Source organism: Stegodyphus dumicola, chromosome 12 (genome assembly GCF_044657685.1).
Source record: "Stegodyphus dumicola isolate Sdum_Otavi_A_Nest chromosome 12, ASM4465768v1".
Lineage (NCBI taxonomy): Eukaryota > Metazoa > Arthropoda > Arachnida > Araneae > Eresidae > Stegodyphus > Stegodyphus dumicola.
The window spans coordinates 47,907,919-47,928,321 of NC_140779.1; the positions used below are offsets into that span (position 1 = coordinate 47,907,919).

At 33.7% G+C, this 20,403-nt stretch overlaps 1 protein-coding gene across 1 annotated transcript in view; it reads left to right on the forward strand.

Moving 5' to 3' along the window:
- The window catches only part of LOC118194754 (arylsulfatase B-like), a 67,075-nt gene that overhangs the window by 23,352 nt on the left and 23,320 nt on the right, over positions 1 to 20,403 (forward strand). The window contains exons 5-6 of the mRNA XM_085827693.1: positions 8,795 to 8,917; positions 12,989 to 13,115. Of these exons, the coding sequence (XP_085683819.1) occupies positions 8,795 to 8,917; positions 12,989 to 13,115 (250 nt within the window). The remainder of the gene's footprint in view (positions 1 to 8,794; positions 8,918 to 12,988; positions 13,116 to 20,403) is intronic.

Genomic DNA, 20,403 nt, shown 5'->3' on the forward strand with positions numbered 1-20,403 from the left:
GAAAACACTGAACATTAGTTTAGCTTGTAATGCACCTATCATTCTTTCTAGTTTCTAAGTATGCTGAATGTTTCCACTGTCATGGTTATACCTTTGTAGCATTCGCAAACCCATGAATAAAGTGTTCCGGATATAGGAGTCTCTGTTAAGAATTTGATGTCAATGAGTCCGGTGCAACTTGCATATGGACTTGTTTCCGCTCTTTCTTTAAAAGTGTTAGAACTAATTTTGTGCACGATTTTCCGAATCCTCTGTCAAAATTAAATATACTGAATCCGCGCGTATTTCCACATCATTCATTGTTTTCAGAATGCGTTGCAACTGATAGTAATATTGAACAAGCGTGTGAAAAAAACGGACTGCGATATTATAAAAAGTGTTAAAAATGTTGTAGGAACAGAAAGTGATACGAAAGAAAGTGACTACATGCCGACCCCAGCTGAATCGAGGAAAGTACTGCACACTCTAAGAGCTATTGTACTGAAAGGAGGAGATCAAAAAAGCTATCAACAGATTTATGAACTTGAAAATACAACTGAAGGACTGTTGACGAACAATACGACACGTGAATAGAGCAGTTCTTTGCAGAAGTTTAAAATTTCAACAAGTATATTATTATAAAATACTCTTATGAAAAAATAAAAAATAAATTTCCAAATTCGCAAATAATTTAATTTTAACACTAATTTATTAATCATTACATTAATTGCTAGTTATTACCTTACTAAATAAGTTCAAAGTTGATGTCGTTATTTGAAATGGTAAATAGCCATTTTTTAAACTGAGCTGCTCAATACTCAAATATGATTAGAACGGAAGTGATTTTAAATAACCGGCAGGTATTGTGCATACAAGATTACGGCTAAAAGCTTTTTGCAGTTGCTTAGGTAATTCCGATAACAAGAAGCGTAACGATATGAAACAAAGTTCGTAAGATATACTGGAAGATAATCAGATGGACCTTGTATATTTATTTACTTAACAAGCAGCTGACAGATGGTATGTTCATTTCATAAAATTAACTCTTTGAAAAGCATTTAAACAAATTATCATGAATAGCTGTGAGTTCGCGCAAAAGAGGTTTCTGTCTAAACCGTCAAGGGATAGAGAGGTAAAGGTGTCGACAGCTTTCTTCATTATGAGACATTTTGCTTTTTGAAGAACCATTGAGTAACTGCTAGTTGTCCTATTCTGAAACCACGATATTTGCATATGATGTTTAGATAATATTCACGTAATCTTTCAAATTGCGATCTACTGAGTAGCTTTTCTGTGGCTAATTTCTGCATTTTTTCATCAAGTTTAATTAATTGGTTTAAAATGTTAATTTACACAGTTACACAAAAATAGGGAAATATATTTTTTCGAATATAAATTTTTGGTTTAACTTCTAATTCTGTACGGAATCTGAATCTAACTACTTTAAATGCTCATATCTGGCTCCTTGAAGACAATCAGACGACCTATCACCTCATCTTTACCCTGTCAGTAAAATAACTCCAACACAGAAGGATGCTTATAATAAACCTCCTCCTTAATTCGTCAGCCTAACAACTGCGCTATCTATATTATACCAGAAATGTTCTCCTCAGCTTGAAAAAATAACAAATTGAAACGAAAATTTAAGATATTAAAATAGGAGATTTACAAGGAAAAGTGCGCCTACAAATTTTGGTCGAGCCACCAACTTAGGCGAGTAATTATGGCTAGCAAAGCCGATTCAAGTCATTCAGAAATTGGGTGAAATAAGAGCGGGACGGTCAACGAATGTTGCCAAAAGCTGCCTTGTAAATTCAGGAATTCTGAACTTAGATGCATTAATTTGCATCCTAGTGGGAGCCGATGAAAGTAACAATAAGGGAAAAATTATAACTTGTTGATAAAACATAAACTCCGATATAGTCGCCCTCATTAGATTTTAAATAATTCGAAACCAAAAATTTTAAATAACTGTGATAAAAATTTTAAAATTTTAAAATTCAGATTGATTCCCAAAATTTTTCTTATTTGCATCACGAAATTCAGTTTGGCATATCTGATCATCCCTCTAGCTTTCCTGGAAGGAAAAATATTTTATCAAAGTATGCAAACACTTAGTATGCATAGACACAATAATCATATACCTAGTTAGCATTAGACATGTGCATAACAACTTACTTTAAAACACCTGAAATCTTCCCGTTCTTAAGTTTAGCGTCGTGTGAACATTTGCGTATCTATATTATGTATAAATAACTTCTAGCTCCTATCATAAATCCTGCATACTGAATACGTGGGCCTACGTAGATTCCAGATAAAAGGTTTTTCCGATAACTGAATACATATATCTACAACTTACTTATTGATATTTTATAATGTCATCTATCAAAATTGTAGCATATAAAGTGTTTTTGATCTACTGATTTAGTATATAAATAATATTGAAAATCGTATAGATTATTTAAAATTAAAATACATAACATGATTTTACGTTTTAGGGAAAAAAACAAATTAAACAGCATATTAAAATAAAAATATTTATTACCACTCAAAAATTATGAATATTTGTTAATATGATGATATATAACTTAATGTCTGTTTCCTTGTAAGATTGTCGCCGCAGCTTTAAAAATTTTCTGTGTATACAATGGACCTTCAAAATAACACGTACATACATAAGCGAGTATTTTTCATTAAATTTTATGAAAGTTTACAATTCTTCGTTAGCTTCCTTCCACGTAATTTTCTTGCTCTGCATGACGTCTTATCCGTATCCCCTACCTCCTCTTCATCTTCCTCCTTTTCCAGTACATATCCAATTATTTCGTCGTCATCTTGAGAGAGTGCGATGAGAATTGAATTGTCTACATCCATCCAATGCCTGCATCTCTTATTCACTAATACTAATCATCTGGGAATACATAAGCAAATTTAAAGTGTCTGATACGAATGCCAGTCGTGTTTTAAACCCAAGAGAATCTTTGTCACCCGATTCTTCATTTATGAACATAACCACAGGCCATAATTAACACGACCAGCAACGTAATGTTCTTTACACCTTTCCAGTAAATAGACGAAGTTAATATGGTGTCCTTTAGTGTGAATTGTTTCTGAAAATCGTGAGCATTACTTTTAAGGCTCACACATGGACGCATAGGGATCAGTATTTCATACTTGTATTCTGAGATTCACTAGTTGGATAAGACTTGATATGTTGGGCTGCAAAACCAAAACACAATTTTTTCAACCTTTAAGCTTTCAGATTGAGAGCCTATTATATAATTTTAATCTCGTAGAACTAAATTTCGGGTTTAAACCTAGGCTTTTTAATTTTTTTATTAATTTTTTATAGCGGGCACTAGCCATTTTATACTTTGGCTACTACTAAGAACAGAAGCGGTGGTAATTTTATTATGGATGCACCTGACAGGCAACCACCGTCACTTCCTATGAAAGGACAGACAATTTACATCCATGTCTTCTCCTGAATTCGAACACGGGCCCTTCAGCACGGCAGTCAGGGTCACTAATCACTTTCCCGTCTAGGTAGCTTAAATCTAGACTTTTGTGTGTGCCGTAATTTTGATAAATAAAAGGTGCCGTAATTTTGATATTTCCGCTTAAATGAGTGTCGATTACGAGAGATTTTACTATAATTAGTTTACCTGGCAAATTAGACCACAAAAACGCCGTACTTCGAATTTTAGGTTACTGTCCACATTTTAATTTTATTTAATATGACATTTTATTTAATATGAAAATGGATGTAAACAGTTTTAATGTTATTTAATGTGAAAGTGTTTCAGGAGAGCCTTCCACTAAACTTCTTATATATTTTCATTTACACTAATATAACATTTCTAATACACTCTCATTTACGTGTAATAACTTTCAAATCTACTTCAATTTTACGAAATCTTTCATTATATTTGTTCATTTCCTAATTTTACTTATTAAATTTCATATATTACATACTAGCAGCTTCGCTGCCAGCCTTCGTCTGGCTTTTAAATGTACCGAAAAAATGGCTGAAGGGAACACCAAACGTTAAATTTAAAAACTGCGTAGAATTTTACTCTGCAGAAAAACTTCATAAAAAAGTTATTACGTATAACAAAATTACAATGAAATAAGCAATATCCCTTAATACAAATATTAATTATCCTAATAAATAAATTAACCAACTTCCCTAGGATGCAAAATCTTAAGAACTCAAATGGAATAAAGGAGGTTAAGAACTTTGTTTCCTAAAACAATCACTCAAAACTTTTCAATATCTTAAAAACAGTGAAATGAGCAATAAATAACATAAAAGAATACAAAAAAAAAAAACAAAAAGTTCTGAAAAGCAAAGTATAATTAATGATATTTTATCTTTTATTTTCAAGAGAAAAAAATTGCAATGAAGTAAGCTATATCCCTTAATACAAAAATTAATTATCCTAATAAAAAAAATTAACCAACTTTCCGTTGAAGAAAAAAAATCATGCAAAACTTTTCACTATATTACAGACAGTGAAATTAAGCAAAAAATAACATGAAAGAAACTCAAAAAACAAAAAATTCCGCGCACGTTTTACTCTAACTTTATCAATAAAAATGTACTATATATGTATATGCAAAAATAACAATGAAATATGCCAATCTCTTAAAAACAGTTGCATAAGAAATACGATGAAATATTGTTGCCAAACCCATATTTCTAAACGAATGAAACTATTCAAAATGATGCGATTTCATCAAAAATCTATCAAGAACAATAAGAAAGGAAAATTGTTGCCAAAATCACATTTTTAAAGATGTGAGATGTGAGAAGCGTACTCGGAAGCTTCATTCAAAAATTTTTTTAAAAATACAAAATATTATTATTTTTCCAAAATTCTTTTTGTAAAAGCAGTCGCAAGGATAAAAGTTTAAAGTGTCCAAAAATCAAAGAAAAATAAACTGTACATTTTTAAAAATAAACTTTTTTAGAAAAAATCGCGTTGAAAAGGTGTTAAGCTCCCTTTGTTAATAAATTCGTATTTAATCGATTCATTGAAACACGAAATTTATTTTAAGTTCGTAAAATAGCTAAGTGCCTACGTTTCATGACGAAGTGAAAATGGAGTGTGTAGAGTAAAATCTCGCTTTCCTATAGCCCATTATGTCTCAAAATGACGTGATTTCGTCACAAAACATAAAATAAAAAAAAAATCGAATTCGAATTTCGAAAAAATCGCTTCGAGGTGCACTGGCTCTTGTCTAGATGCACCTATGTACCAAATTTCATAGCCAGGGGTCTATTAGCTTACGCGCAGCGCGAACGAAAGACACACACACAGACAGACTCTTTGTTTTATTATATGTAGAGAAGAGATAAATTGTAATTGCTTGCATTACCCTAACATTTCTGACTTGTCTTATTAATAATAAGAAAAACTCTGGTTGTGGCGACAATCTTTGTAATAGCACACAAAATAAATTTTATAGAGCATATTAAAATTCATAAGCAGAAAACATTCCAGCTACTACTTAAAATTCAAAAATCCTCACTTGTGGTGTAACAGACAAGCAAACTGAAGTACACATATAAAGATAATAAAAATTCCATTTAAATAGATAAGAACTGAATCTGCACTTATCTTTCTGTTGTACCTGGGCTACTTGCTTATCTTATGCTGTGATATTCTTTTTTACTGGATGAGTTCCGTCCAGCGGGCCATCTCATCCTCGCCATACGAATTCTCTTCGTCTTCTATTGTGCGGACTCAATGTCGTATTCTTTTTTGTGTTGCATTTTGAGCCTCGTGGCTGGTAGGGCAGTCTTTTAAATCTCTTGACGCACACCGGGTCTGACGCACTCTGGCTGCCTTGATCTTTTTCTATACTCCTGAGGCGTTTCGTAACCGACCTATTTAGGTCTACCTGGAATGTCCGAAAAGAAGTTCAATGTAATCTTTTTAATTTTTTTTATTCTCTTGGTCGATTTAATCGGTACAGAGCCCGATTTGCACTCGGGCTCTGTACCGATGTTGAAGTTAGATGTTACGTTTTCTTTTTCGCCGGGTTATGATCCTTTACTGTTTCTTCTGATCATGGGTCGCTGGACCTCCTTTTTGCTGTAGCGGTAGCGTTTTCTTCGGCGCTTATTTTAATTCTAGTCCAATTTTCAGGCCTTATTTCTCTTTCTTGGAGCGACGGCTGCAGACTTGTGGCACTTCTGATTCATACCAGTTGGATCTCACCATTTCCTTCAAAGACTGTTCTTAAAACTTCTTTTATTAACGAAATGGCTGCTGTTCATGGAAGCGCTTTAATTGGTCGAAATTACCTATAGCTATGGAACAATCTTGCCCTATAAAGTAATTTACCACAACTTTTAATCGCTTACTTAAAAAAATACCTTTAAATTTGGGACAGAATTTTCTAACGTTGGCCTGCAGTGGGGAAGACAATGAATGCTTGCCATTCAACACTATCCCATACCTTAAAATTTTCTTTAAATTTTCATTTTTTTATAATATATATCTATATAAGTATTGTATTTTGAGAATCTATCATTTTCGAAGTTACCATGGCACATTTTACCTGTTCTCCCTTATCATCCAGTTTAACTGCCAACAGCGCATCAGCGAGAATATTTTTGAAATTTCTGTACAGTTAACAGAATTTCTAAGGTTTCTCTTCAATAGCTGTATAATTTCTTTAGTTTGATTAATAGTTCCACTAAAAGTTGTAACAGGCTTACCATCATGCATACGCATGGTTCTTACCGTGAAATCAGATGTCTCTGCAGCTAGTTCCAATCTCGGAAAATTCAAGACAGGAACTTGAAACAAAGCAGTTTTAAACTTCTCAAAAGTTGCATTCGCCTCCACTGGCAAATTAAACTTTGTCTTTTACCTTTTGAGATTCAACAAGAGTTCAGTAATTTTCGCAAAATCCTTAATGAGAGTCCAACAGTATGAACACAATCCAAATATAAAGCGCTCATTTCTTGCTTTCTGGAACAATTCATTTTTGAACCCGCTTCTTTTAGAAGATCTGAAATATACTTAAAAATAGTGTTACATTGATAGCTCTCTAGAACATATCGGAAACTCCGCATAACCCAAATAGCACTTTTAGAAATGCGTACAAACCCAGTTTTGTGATAAATTCCAATTTCGGAACATCCTCACTTCTCAGGCCTATCTATTAGCATCCTTGAGATCATTTACTTCGTGATTTAAATTTTTAATTATTTCCGCGATTATGGGTAGAACGAAAACTGGATATTTATTTATGCTGGTTAAGTCTTTGCAATCCTTAGTAAACCGCCATGATTTATGGTCTACGGGGACAAATTATTGTTCTCCATCTGGACTAACATTCGTCTCATTAACGTGTTAACCCCGGGTTTAATCAAACAACGCCGAACATGATCTTACTAATTCTGCATTCCTCAAATACCGTATTCAACTGAATTTCAGAAACTTTAACTTATCTTTGACTTAACTATTTTGCTTATCTTTGACTGACCTCTCTGACCTTCAGCACTCTTCCTAGCTTATACTACTCATCTTATTGTTGTTAACACTACATTTCTCCTCCCACCAAAAATATTTTTCCTACTCACATGACAATCGCCCTTTTATTTATTTGAGCAAATCCTTTGATTTATTTATCTTCCAGTTGTCATCCCTATTTATAGTGCCGAACTTTCCGTCATCTCATCCTCCAAATCTATTGCTGTATCCCTCAATGAACCTATCACTAAATGTATCGGCATACCTATTTTCGACCATTGCTTACGGCTTCCTTATTTTACCGCCAATACGAATAACTACTCCAACATAGGGAATTCCTCAATTCGACGAAATTTTTTACTTGCGGAAATTTTGTAAAGTAGACGTAATGATCTCTATGATTAGAATCTTTCTTCTAGCACAGCAGTAAGCGTGGTACTAACCCGTCTAACCATCAAAATGTCGGCAAAATACTGGTGTCCTGACTTCCATAACCTGTATGATTTTCTTCCGTATAATAACTTCACAATTTTTACTTTTTTTAATACAAGGGACGTTAATTCTTCCTTTTTTATCTGATATTTTGTAGATAATTCCAACACCAACACATCCCTATCTTTTACTGTAGCAAATGCTTTAATTAGTGCAGCCTTGAATGCTCTAAAACGTGGGTATCTTGCTATCGGATTTGCAGTCATTCCTTCCATTTGCATGCTGAGGCTATAATAAAACTTGCTGAATCTCCAAGCGTTTTTACTCGTGCACACTGGGCGCTTGTGTACGGAACCTAACTACTTTAAATGTTTATCTCGAGTTCCGTGAAAATAGTCAGATGACTTATCTCTCCGAACTCCAACACAAAAGAAAATTTTGAAAAAATCTTTCCATTAGTTTGCCAGCTTAACAATTACACAACTTAAGTAATAACAGAAACAGTCCCTGCAGTTTTCAGGAGTAACAGAAGCAATGTTAAAGTAAAAATGTAAGTATTAAAATATAATATTTACAAAATAAAGAGTGGCTTGGCTCAGGCTCTGAAATTCCGATTAAAAGTAAATTATGCCATTAAGATTATTTTGAGCAATTACGAATAGCAAAGATTAAGCTGATTCAAGCAATTCAGAAGCGATAGGTATCAAAATCTCTCTCTCGAACTCAAGAACTGTATGCTAATGCTTTACCTAATTTGCATCCTAGGGTAAGCCGGTGAAAATAGAAGTAACAGTAAGGGATAGCTGGTTAATAAACATAACAGCCTCTAACTCATTTAAAACATTATTTTAACCTAACATAAAAAATTTATTATATCATATTATGTTTAATAGCAATTCAGTGGCATAGACCTTCACAATGGAACAACTCTCGTCAGGGGCCACAGAGGAGAATATGCCACTCATCTCTTCACACAGGTTGCAACTGATATCATTCGTAACCATAATACCTCAAAAGTAAGTTAACAGTAATTAATTCAGATTTCATTTAAAAGCATCAAATTTTCCTTGGGAGTAAGAAAACAGGATTATGTGATTACTTAATTTTTCTTTACGTCTAATCAGATGACTCTAAATTATGACGTATGGTTGACTATTCCGTTGTTAAAGTAAACAATATTTAAAATTAGAACTCGAAGTGTTCTAAATTTCACTGTATTATAAAACTTGTTCAATTTGTTAAAGAAGAAAAGTTTAAAACTTTTAAGCTAGTTAATATAACTTTTCTAATGAATATTCTGAATTTTTGTATTTCTCTTCTTCATCAACGTAATTTACAACTCAAAATTAGTATCGTCAGAATCCTTAATATGAAATTTGTACAGAAATGAAAAATTCTGCCAGTTTGGTGCTCAAGAAATGCCTTTCTCTGAATTTAAAGAAATTAAATCTTGATTATTAGTGCTAATATCCATGTAAATATGTCAGATATCTTCAGTGTTAGCTAAATTTACATTTATTAATACATGGAGAACATTTAGAAGATTTATTTTTTATTCGATTTGAAATAGCTATCGAAAAAGGAAAAGCTAGCTTTTCTTTTCTCGCTTTTTGTGTGTGTGTGTGTTTGTGGGAATATATAATAAAGAAAACCGTTGCAAGATGAGAAATTATATAACCCCTAGTAATACATGATTCGGTAAAATCCTAGTACACGGTGCAGCCTTGGCGCGATTTTGAAAATTATCGCCAACACCAAAAATGATCCAAAGAACGTCTATATATATTCTATATACTATGTGTGTATATAAACATAGTATATACTATGTATAACTATATATATTCTTTGAATGACCCGTTTACTACTCATAGTATATGTCGCGTTTTTAGTGCTCATCATAAAGTAGCCAAATCCCGTATGCACCGGATACTAGGATTAAACCCATGATTCTTATTAGTTGTCTTTAAATTAGTCTTATTTTCGAATTCTGACCTACTGTAATTTTAATAACGTATTAACGGCCCTTTATTAGCCCGACCACTTCAGCAGAAGTCGCCAAATTCCAATAACGGTGTTCATAACAATTCTTCAGTTTCAATAAGCAACGTTGCCATGTTCATTTTCTTCTGAGTAGGTTTATTGATAAATTTCCAAAATAAATTCCTAATTAAAACGTAAAAATGTGTGTAATAAAGTGTACATAATAATTTTTCATAATTATAAATTATTTTTCTTTCCTTTCTGTTAAAAAATCGCTAAACTGTATTCAGACGCATATGATAATAAAAAGTACTATAATAACTCGCTTCTCCATTGCTACGTGTTCAAAAGAATTACAGATTTACACTAATTCATCTTCAGATTAACGAATTCTCACGTGTAACGTGAATATACGGTTTTCATTAAAACTTCCACCATGAAGGCCTTCCTCTCTTTAGGCAGGTAACTTTCACATTCTTTTGCCGTAATTCAAATAATCCAGCCGAAACTTAATTAGGAGGAAATAATAAATAAAAACCTCCCTTCACATGGTATTCTATTTGAAAATGCTGTCTGCATCTTTAACTTGCTTTCTGGAAAGTTTTATTGGTAGATTAAACAACTGAAAACATAAATCAATTGAACTTATAAGTTGTAGGTCTCGATATAGTGGTACTTCTAAGTAAAACTAAATGGTATTCTTATGATATAATGGTTAAATAAAATTAAATTTACAATATACGTAAAATAGTGACGTAATTCAGTGCTATCGCGATAGACAAGAAGATTCTAAGAAATGTGCAGTATAACGATACACCGGTCTTTACCAGAAGTCAAAAAATTATCGGTGCAATCTGTCGACAATCTAATAATATATGCTACAGCATCTCTAATGCACATACATAAAATATAAATGGAATAGAGTGTAGCAGCCATGGACAGATCTATCGTTATAAATCTCACATTAATAAATTTGTGCGAATTTGAATAAAATAAATATATTTGTGAGAATCTGATGTGTGTTTTAATTTTTTATGTGAATTCCACCAAATAAAAAATATGTGTCCTAAATATAAAGGAATAAAGCTTCGAACTTCCTTGGCGTGTTAACTATTTTTAGGCTTAGTACAATGAAATCCATGCTATTTGAAACTATATATAAAGCACAAATTATAGTAACTTAAGACAACCTGAATATTACAAGAGTCAATCAACTCCGTTTTTCTAACACAACGCATAATAAAGTTACAGCAGTATCTACGAGATAATATAGAGGTAAAGTAGAATTTACATCACATTTTGACTCAATAAATGCATTGAATTCATAGTGTATTTCGATTGGCATGTGAAATATATAATGGACATCATACACAAATGTGCCCTAAATAAGGCAGCATTCTTTTGCTACTGAGCTGTCACTATTTGATTGTTCAGCTTGGAGAAATAAATCGCTGAATATCATGCTCTTATTGTTGATCTTTTGGCAAGAATAACGATTATACAGGCTGCCTGGGAAAGAATGATGAAAATCAGTGACGCATCCATCTGAATTTAATGTGCTTATTGCATTGGGGTGTATACAGCCAGCAAGAAGAAATCATAAACTTTTGTTTGCCGGAAAGACTGGGGCAAAGTGAGTTATGATATCCGAATGTAGCAAAGTACGCAAGGGGCATCTGACTAAAGTGAGGGAGGCTTTTGTGAAGGACTTTCTTAGAAAAACTCGCTCGTATTTACATTAGACATAGATAAAACCACGAAAACTACCGAATTCAGCTATCTGTTTGCCTGAAGTCGAACTCCTAACAGTCAGCTGTCTTACTGGGGGGACGGAGCAGAATGAAAAAGACCATTTTAGATTTGCGTGCTCGAATTGCAGAAAGTTGTGCCTAAGTCACACCAGTGATGTTTTCGAATGCGTGAATAGAGTATGGCCTAAATATAACCAGAGCTAAAAGTATTAGCTCTTACACAGCTAAAAATATTAGTCACAGAAGTATCCAAAACGTTTTCGGGTTCTTATTAGCTATGCAAACCACAGTGCAATAAACACATTAACTTTCAGTATATATGTCGTTCTTTCTCACCACCGCTTTCCCGGCCACTCCTGTGGCTGCAAGCGACCACTCTGTGTGCCTTTCCCGTGGTTTCAAAAATGACTACATTGAAGTTTCTTACGGAACAAGCTAGAATTTTTCCAAATATTTTGTGATAGCCAAGAGAAAATGAAAGATGGTGTCAGAGCACCGTCACCAACATTCTTGATGATATTTCCACTAATATACCTAGTAAAAATGGCGAGTAATAAACAGAGTTCCAACGCCGCTCAGAAGGAATTGTGGTGCAGTAGGACTACCAACTCGATAGGGGACATAGACTGACAAAGGGCGTCTTTGTAACTGATGTAAAAAATAATAGATAAGAAGTAGGAATGGGACAGTTAATTTGATAATTGACCACTTAATCAATTAAATTTTTACTGGGGACTTAAGATTCCTCATCAAATGATCAAATCTTTAATCAGTTTGAAAAAATACATATTGTCTAACGTCTCAAAAAATATTTTTGAATCTAAAATGTGAGATAAAAATTTTGGGGAACTTGCTAAAGGAAAAGTTTCAGAAAAGCTGTAATTTAAATAAAATACAAGAACGTAAAATAAATGGCGTAATTATTCTTCTGTATCAATGAAACTTTATTTGTGTAAACGTTTTCCACGGGTAATAAATATATTTACTTGGATGAAAAGAAATTGATTTATATAAAATCTTTAAGAAAAGGAATGATAATTATCAAGATAATTTATTTTAACAGAACTGAGACGAATCTCAAATGCCAGAACTTGGTAAACTGGCAAAGAAAATAGCCGATATCTGTGTAATATCAATGCCTTGTGTACCAACTTAGAATTCATATTGCCGAAAATTAACATGTGCATTGAAAACTCAGATAACTGAACTTTCTAGCGCTAATGAATCCTAAGTTTGCATCGCAATTCTTAAAACTGGGAATGTTGACTCTATTCAAATACTCACATTAAACTTATATTTTTATTAAATTTGTTTATTCTTTTGCATAATACTTTAGCAGCAATGTTTCCGTTCCAGCCACTATTTCTATACCTTGCTGAGATAGCACCTCATACTGGTAATTTTCACAATCCTCTCCAAGCACCTCTAGAAATTATCAAAAAATTTAGTTATATAAAACATTTACAAAGAAGGATTTATGCCGGTAAGAACTTGCTCTCATTTTCTATTCTAAAAATAGATTTCGTGATTTCAGTCATTACGGAAGGAAGATTTGATTAGCTAGATAGAAGACGCCTCTTTTTAACGAGTCATATTTAGAATTCTGGTTGGGGCGCTAGAAACTATGAAAATCGAAGCATATATGATATAGTATACGATATAATATTATTAAAAATATACGTGAAGCCATCATATAATACGACACTCATACAACACGATTTTCACTTTGACACGCTTCGACTACAGAAACTGCCCTTGCACGAGCTGCCTCGCCTTCAAAACATTATGTTTTTTATTTATATAAATATTAGTGTTTAATTGATTGCATTTCGGTGTTCTCTGTGCTTTACAGTGTTAATTTTATTTATTTATTTATTTGATTAGCACCAGAGGCTTTTTATTCGAAGCACTTAAGATTCTAGCTAAATGAACTCTACTTTGCTGCTTGAACTTGAACTGCAAAGCGACTATTCTCTAAGTTCAAACTGCATCAAAGACAAGTTGTACTAAGGGAGAAAAGACCTTTTTATTCAACTCAAGAAGTAATTTACAGACGGCCTTCCTGGTCCTTATAAACTTAGACAAGACTTTTGGCTGCAACTCAAAATAACATAAAATTAAAACTAAGTTAAATAACAAGCCGAAGTTGCGCAGAAATAATTAACGCGAGTTGGCTGTTAGCCCTACCACCAACGTACACAAACCGGCAATTAATATGCACGCTCGTAAACGTGGCCAAACGCCAAAACACGCTCTGTCTGAAGTAACTCAGACAGGTTAAGTTTATACTCTTTAAGCTGGTGTCTGAAGTGTCAGACACCAGTTTAAAGAGTATTTATCTACCCTACTTTGCATTTCACGCGAAACTGAAATATCATTCCTGCAGGAAATGGAAATAGGAAAGATAAAAAAGCTAAGTAACTGAAGAAAACTGGTTAGTTTGAAATTAAAATAACATCTCTTACACATTTTTCAAATTGTTGGCACCATGTATCATTTTTAAAGAAAGTAAATAATGAAGAATTTTTCAGTACATATGCACATTCCTCGCATAGTGGAAAAACAGTATCTAGAGCCACCAAATTTTGAATAGACGTAATCCTCCTGAACATGCATACTGTAAAGCCGAATTTTTAATTTCGAACTTGTTTTTTATTTATTTCGTATTTTGTATAAATTTAATAAATTTTTGATTAACAAACTAAGCGATTTGAAAGCGAGCAGTAGCAACACTGTTCGAAATAAAACGTTTTAATCTCCAGTGCACGAGACTGTTGTTATTCGGAAAAATGCAAGTAATTTATCTTTAAATTTTAATTAAAATACTCAGCAATTTGGAACTGCTAGGAAAAAATAATTTTATCTTCTACAAGCCAAGTTTTTACCATTAAGTAAAGCCTAAGATATTTAACTTTCAAATGTAACCTGAAAAGTTACTGAGTAACAAACTAAGCGATTTAAAAGTAATAAACTCAGTTCTTTAAAATATTTTTCTGCTTTTTGATGTGATTGATTTAAATTCAAATTTGATGTGATTGATTTAAATTCAAATTTGATGTGATTGATTTAAATTCCAAGAGCAGACTGGTAACCTGCGATGCTAAGCGAGAGAATAAAAGACTTTAACATAAACCCTCTGGTGCGACGCAAAAATCTGATAGTAGTTCTTTACGCTGTTACACCAACATGGCTGGGCACGGATTAACTTTAATCCTTAAAACTTTTCAAGGGCACTCTAAATATGCGGTTAGCCGAAAGTCCTCTCGAGTGGTTGGTGGAAGAGGAGGGTACCCTCGGACCTGTTACCTCTGGCGGAATGGGGGGCGGAACTAAATGCCCGCTTATTATAAGCGTTTATTTCGTGCTCTGTATTGAAGATTTTTCTAATTCTGAGGGATCGACGTTTTATTCGAGAAGATAACTTAATCAAGACCTGCGATATAGACAGAAACTCTCCTAACAAACCACAGCGAAAATTTTTGTCTTTAAATTGGCGTCACTTGGCGATTTCTAGCCAACTTAGGAATATTTTAGAAGATTCCGATAAATGCATTTTCATAGTGCTAGGAGTGTTTTTTCTCGGAGCTTCTAGAATTGCTGGGCAACTATATAAATATGCTGCTTAAAAAGCGCTTTCTTCGCTGAGTTAATTGAAAGATTCAGTTCAAAATCACGCAGCCATACTGAGTGTGAATGATTTTGGTGACGCATGATATTTCTCACTGTTAAGGAGCATTTTCCTTATTTATGTTTCTCTTCTTCAGCTATTTATAGTTGTTTATTTGAATTTTAGTGCTTTATATAAACTGTAAATTTCATTATGTTCACTTCATGTAAATTATTAAGGAGATATTTATTAATCCATATCTCGCAACGATATTAAAATGCCACATAGTTTAATGATTTAAAGAAATCATCCTTGAAACTAAATTTTAAAAAAATCTGATAGGTACGCCACATGACTTCCTTGTACAGAATATTAAATTATACACAATTTTCCTGCATTTCAATTAAACATATTGAATTAATAGTTAACGAATTTTGAATTAAATTTACTTCGTCGATAGCGCATAAACCACAGTAGAACAAATGCGCTGTTTATTTACCATAGTGACACTTCGGCACTAGGTTCAGTTAACAGCGTTACATCTTGTTCATTTTATAACTCAACATAAAAACTATATCATCTGAAGAATGACCACATGTTCTATTCAAATACTATAATAAATCTAAAATGATATATAAAAGAAACTAAAAAAAAAAAACCGTTTTTCATGGACCATTCAGTACCGCTTACCTAATGTGCATGCGCACCTAATTAATTCAGTTCCCACTTCGCGGCAAGGCAAAATTACATAAAAATTCAAAACATTTTCATTAAAATTTGAAAGATATAGAAAAACATAAAACACCAAGTACAGTTAAAACAAATAAAAAAAATTAAAATTAAAATTACAGTTTCTACGCAAAAACAAGCTAATAACTTAAATGATAATTACAGAATGAATTAAGCATAATTTAATTCGCAATAATAAAAGAAGACATTAATTTGTTGTTGTTAAGCTTAGTTTCTCTAGATTGGCAACAAATCCACTATTCTGCTAAGTGTCAAATGTAAACAAATATGGCTGCCATGCTAAACAAAAATTTGGCTTAGCCGCATTTAGAAAACTTTTAAACTGTTGATCAATACACAATTATTGCATGTAGGTTAAGTAAAGGCATAAAAAGTTTAGCCGGAAGATAACAACATAATTCAACCATTTTTAAAGCAAAGAGTGCACGATTTACAAACATATAAGAATAAAGAAACTGAGCTCACTGAACCGCGTAACAGAGTGGATATATATATATACATATATTTATATAATTTTTGGTGCTGCCGATTGTAACCAAAAAAGGGTGGTGCACATTTACATGTTATAGCAGTCCCACATACAAAATTTCAATGTTCTGAGACTATTCGTTTTTGAGTTATGCGAGTTACAAACATACATACGTACTTACGTACAGACACCACGACAAAAATCTTTTCTGGATCCATTTTAAATCAGTTTTATTATTCGTTTGGGGAAAAGAGTCATTTATTCTGTCCTTACGTACTGATGTCAAGCAAAAACATCGTTAAATTGCATTCATTAATAGCGTTAAATAATCGTTAAATAGCGGTCAAAATGGATATTTTCGTTGAAATATGATACTCGAAAGTTTTCGCGGTTACAATACTTCTTTTTTACTTCGTACAAGGAAGTAAAAATAATTCACTGTCCTTTATTGTGCACAACTTAGCCGAAAAGTTGAACTTATATTTGTAAATAAAAAATCGTTCGTTTAAAGAAACTCAAAATTTAAGAAAAGCCTTCACAAGTATTTGACTTCATAAAAGGAAATTTTAAATCCCTTAACTTTAAAAAAATAAATAAATAAAAAAGAAAGACTTCGAAAAGTACTACTGAAGAAAGCTTGAAAATGAGAATAATTTTCTGGAAAAAGAATCTCCTGCGTCTACTAGTGATTATTAATGATGACGAAGGAAACATTATATAACACGAGTACCTAACACTTTTTATTAAATACTGTTTGATTTGACCAATTGTTGTTATTATTCAAAATTATTTTAATTAAAATATTTCTTTGCAATATGAATAAAGTGTAATTTTTCGTAACTTTTAGAACATAAAGCTGGGTCCCTCCATTTCTTTTTTAAAAAGTTCGAATTTGTATAACACACATTTTAAGGAATTTAATGACCATTTTATATTTGTTACCTAAAAAAGAGGTATTCTTGATTTTAACCATCTTGATTTAAATACATTTTTTATTTTATTTTCATTACTTTTTAGCTGGTCAATACATTATAAAAATTTCGGGCACAAAAGAATAAAAAACTAATACACTAAACTGACAAAATTCATGGGATAGCAATATGCAAATATACAGATGACAGTAGTATCGCGTAGAAAATGTATAAATGCGAAGTGCTTTGGCAGGGCTTTCATTTGTGTTCTAGTTATTCATGTGAAGAGGCTTTGACGTGATTATTGCCGCACGACGAGAATTAACAGACTTTGAACGCGGAATGGTAGTTGGAGCTAGACGCATGGGTCATTCCATTTCGGATATTGTTAGGGAATTCAACATTCCGAGATCCACAGTGTCAAGAGTGTGCCGAAAGTATCTAATTTCAAGCATAACATCCCACCATGGACAGCGCAGTGGCCGACCACCTGCACTTAACGACCGAGACCAGCGAAGTCTGCGTAGAGTTGTCAATGTTCACAGACAAGCAACACTGCGTCAAATAACCGCAGAAATCAATGTGAGACGTACGACGGACGTGTCCGATAGGACAGTGCGGCGAAATTTGTCTTCCTTGGGCTATGCCAGCAGAAGACCGACTCGAGTGCCTTTACTGACAGCACGACATCGCCTGAAGCGACTCTGGTGGGCTCGTGAGCATATCGGTTGGTCCCTAAACGAATGGAAAACCGTGGCTTGGTCAGATGAGTCACGATTTCAGTTGGTAAGAACTGATGGTAGGGTTCGAGTATGGCGCAGACCCCACGAAGCCATGGAACCAAGTTGTCAACAAGGCACTGTTCAAGCTGCAACAAGGTTCCATAATGGTCTGGGCTGTTTTTACATAGCGTGGACTCGGTCCTCTGGTGCAACTGAACCGATCATTGACTGGAAATGGATACCTTCAGCTACTTGGAGATCACTTACAGCCATTCATGGACTACACGTACTCAAACAACGATGGGAATTTTATGGATGACAATGCGCTATGTCACCGGGCCACAATTGTTCGCGATTGGTTAGAAGAACATTCTGGACAATTCCAGCGAATGATCTGGCCACCTAGATCGCCCGACATGAATCCCATCGAACATTTATGGGACATCATCGAGAGGTCAGTTCGTGCCCAAAACCCTGCACCGTCGACACTTTCACAATTATGGACGGCTATAGAGCTCAATATTCCTTCAGGGGACTTCCAACGATTTGTTGAGTCCATGCCACGTCGAGTTGCTGCACTTCGCCGGGTGAAAGGAGGACCGACAAAATATTAGGAGGTATCCCATGACTTTTGTCACTTCAGTGTATGTATAGTAAGTAATACAGAAGGTATGAATTTTACAGTTAAAGTGTTACTTTACTTAACGCAGAAAATTCTTCGAGACGAAGCGAAAAAAGTGTATTTTTCAAATTTTGACTCTTATCTAGAAATGGGAGATCAAGATATTTTAAAATTTCCTTCAAAATCACAAGTACTTCGTAAACGAGGAAGAATAAGCAGCTTAGAATAACAATTTAATCGTTAAATTTCTATTCTCGTTCTAATTGTCTACTCATATTTTGACTCCAAAAATACATTTCTTTACATTTTAAAATTTCAAAATTAAATTCAACTTAAAATTTTTAATAATTGACTTAATAAACAGCGCTGAGTCATTCCGAAACCTCTAGCAAGGGAATTATAGAAAATTCCTTGTAATTAGAGATATTGTAACAGGTCGAATGCATGAAGTAGCGTTCAGATGTTGGTATAGTTATCACAACTATCATAATCATAAGGCTTAAAAGCCATTAGCTTCGTTCACATGCGTTGAAATGAATTTAAGCCGTCCCGAGTCAGGGAAGGTGAAATTGCGCATGCGTTAGCCTGCAGCTGATACCATGTCCTCGCCAGCTGCAGCTGATCGGAATCGTTGATCGGATATCAGAAATCATCGTACCTGTTTCGCTGTGGTTTGTCATTTCTTATACCAGAATGGCGTAAAGTTCAACAGTTAAAACATTTAGGCAAAACTTTACGTCAGTTTCTGTGACGTACCGATGGCTGGTTGCTTAAAAACGAAAGTTCAACTCATGCAAGTTGTAACAGCTATACGGTCAAACATTGTGTGAACGCTTCTGTCTAGCCGTCTTTGCCGTCACTATCCTAAGATGTAAAAGGCATTAGCTCCATTCATACCTACGAAATACGATTATCAATTGCCAATAGTATAGTAAATTGCGTATGCTTGAATCGAATCATAGAAATCATCTGACGAACGTCAATTCGAGTTTTCTTCGCTGTGACTGGTCGGTTAAGCTTGCGTAAAAAATCAGGTTGGCATCGCGTTCAACAGCTAGAACATTTATATATCTGTGACATTGGAAGATCTGATTGCCTTAGTAATGAAATTCAGCTTATGTCACTTGTGCCCGCAAAGCCCTCGTGTGAACATTCTAACGGTAACCAGCCATTGCTACGTCACGAATAATGGCATAGGGATTTTGTCTAAATGTTATAACTATTAAAATTTACGACAGGCTGGTATATAAACCGATCAGTCACAATGAAATAAACATGGACTGACATTCGGCCGATGGTCTTTTTGTGTCAACTGCCGATTCACGCATGCGCAACTTTACCTTTTTTGATTGGCTGCGACTTAAACGCTGTTCCTCAAGTTTAAACGAAGCTAATGACTTATACTGTCTTTTTGCCACCTCAAAGAGATATTATTAATGCTTCTTCATATTTTTTAAATGTTTATTACACACAAAAAATACACACTAGATCACTAAAACTACAATATTAATAACTGAAATATGTACATTAATTAATGCAGACTAATTTCTTGTTCATAAACTGCTCCCAGGAGCCTTACCCTTTTTACTGACCTTTCTCTAAGTTTCCCTCCTAGAACACTAAGCTTCTGGCGCCTTTTAGATTGAGAGTTATCGCCCTCTACGCATTTCGTTAGTTAACGTCACCCATG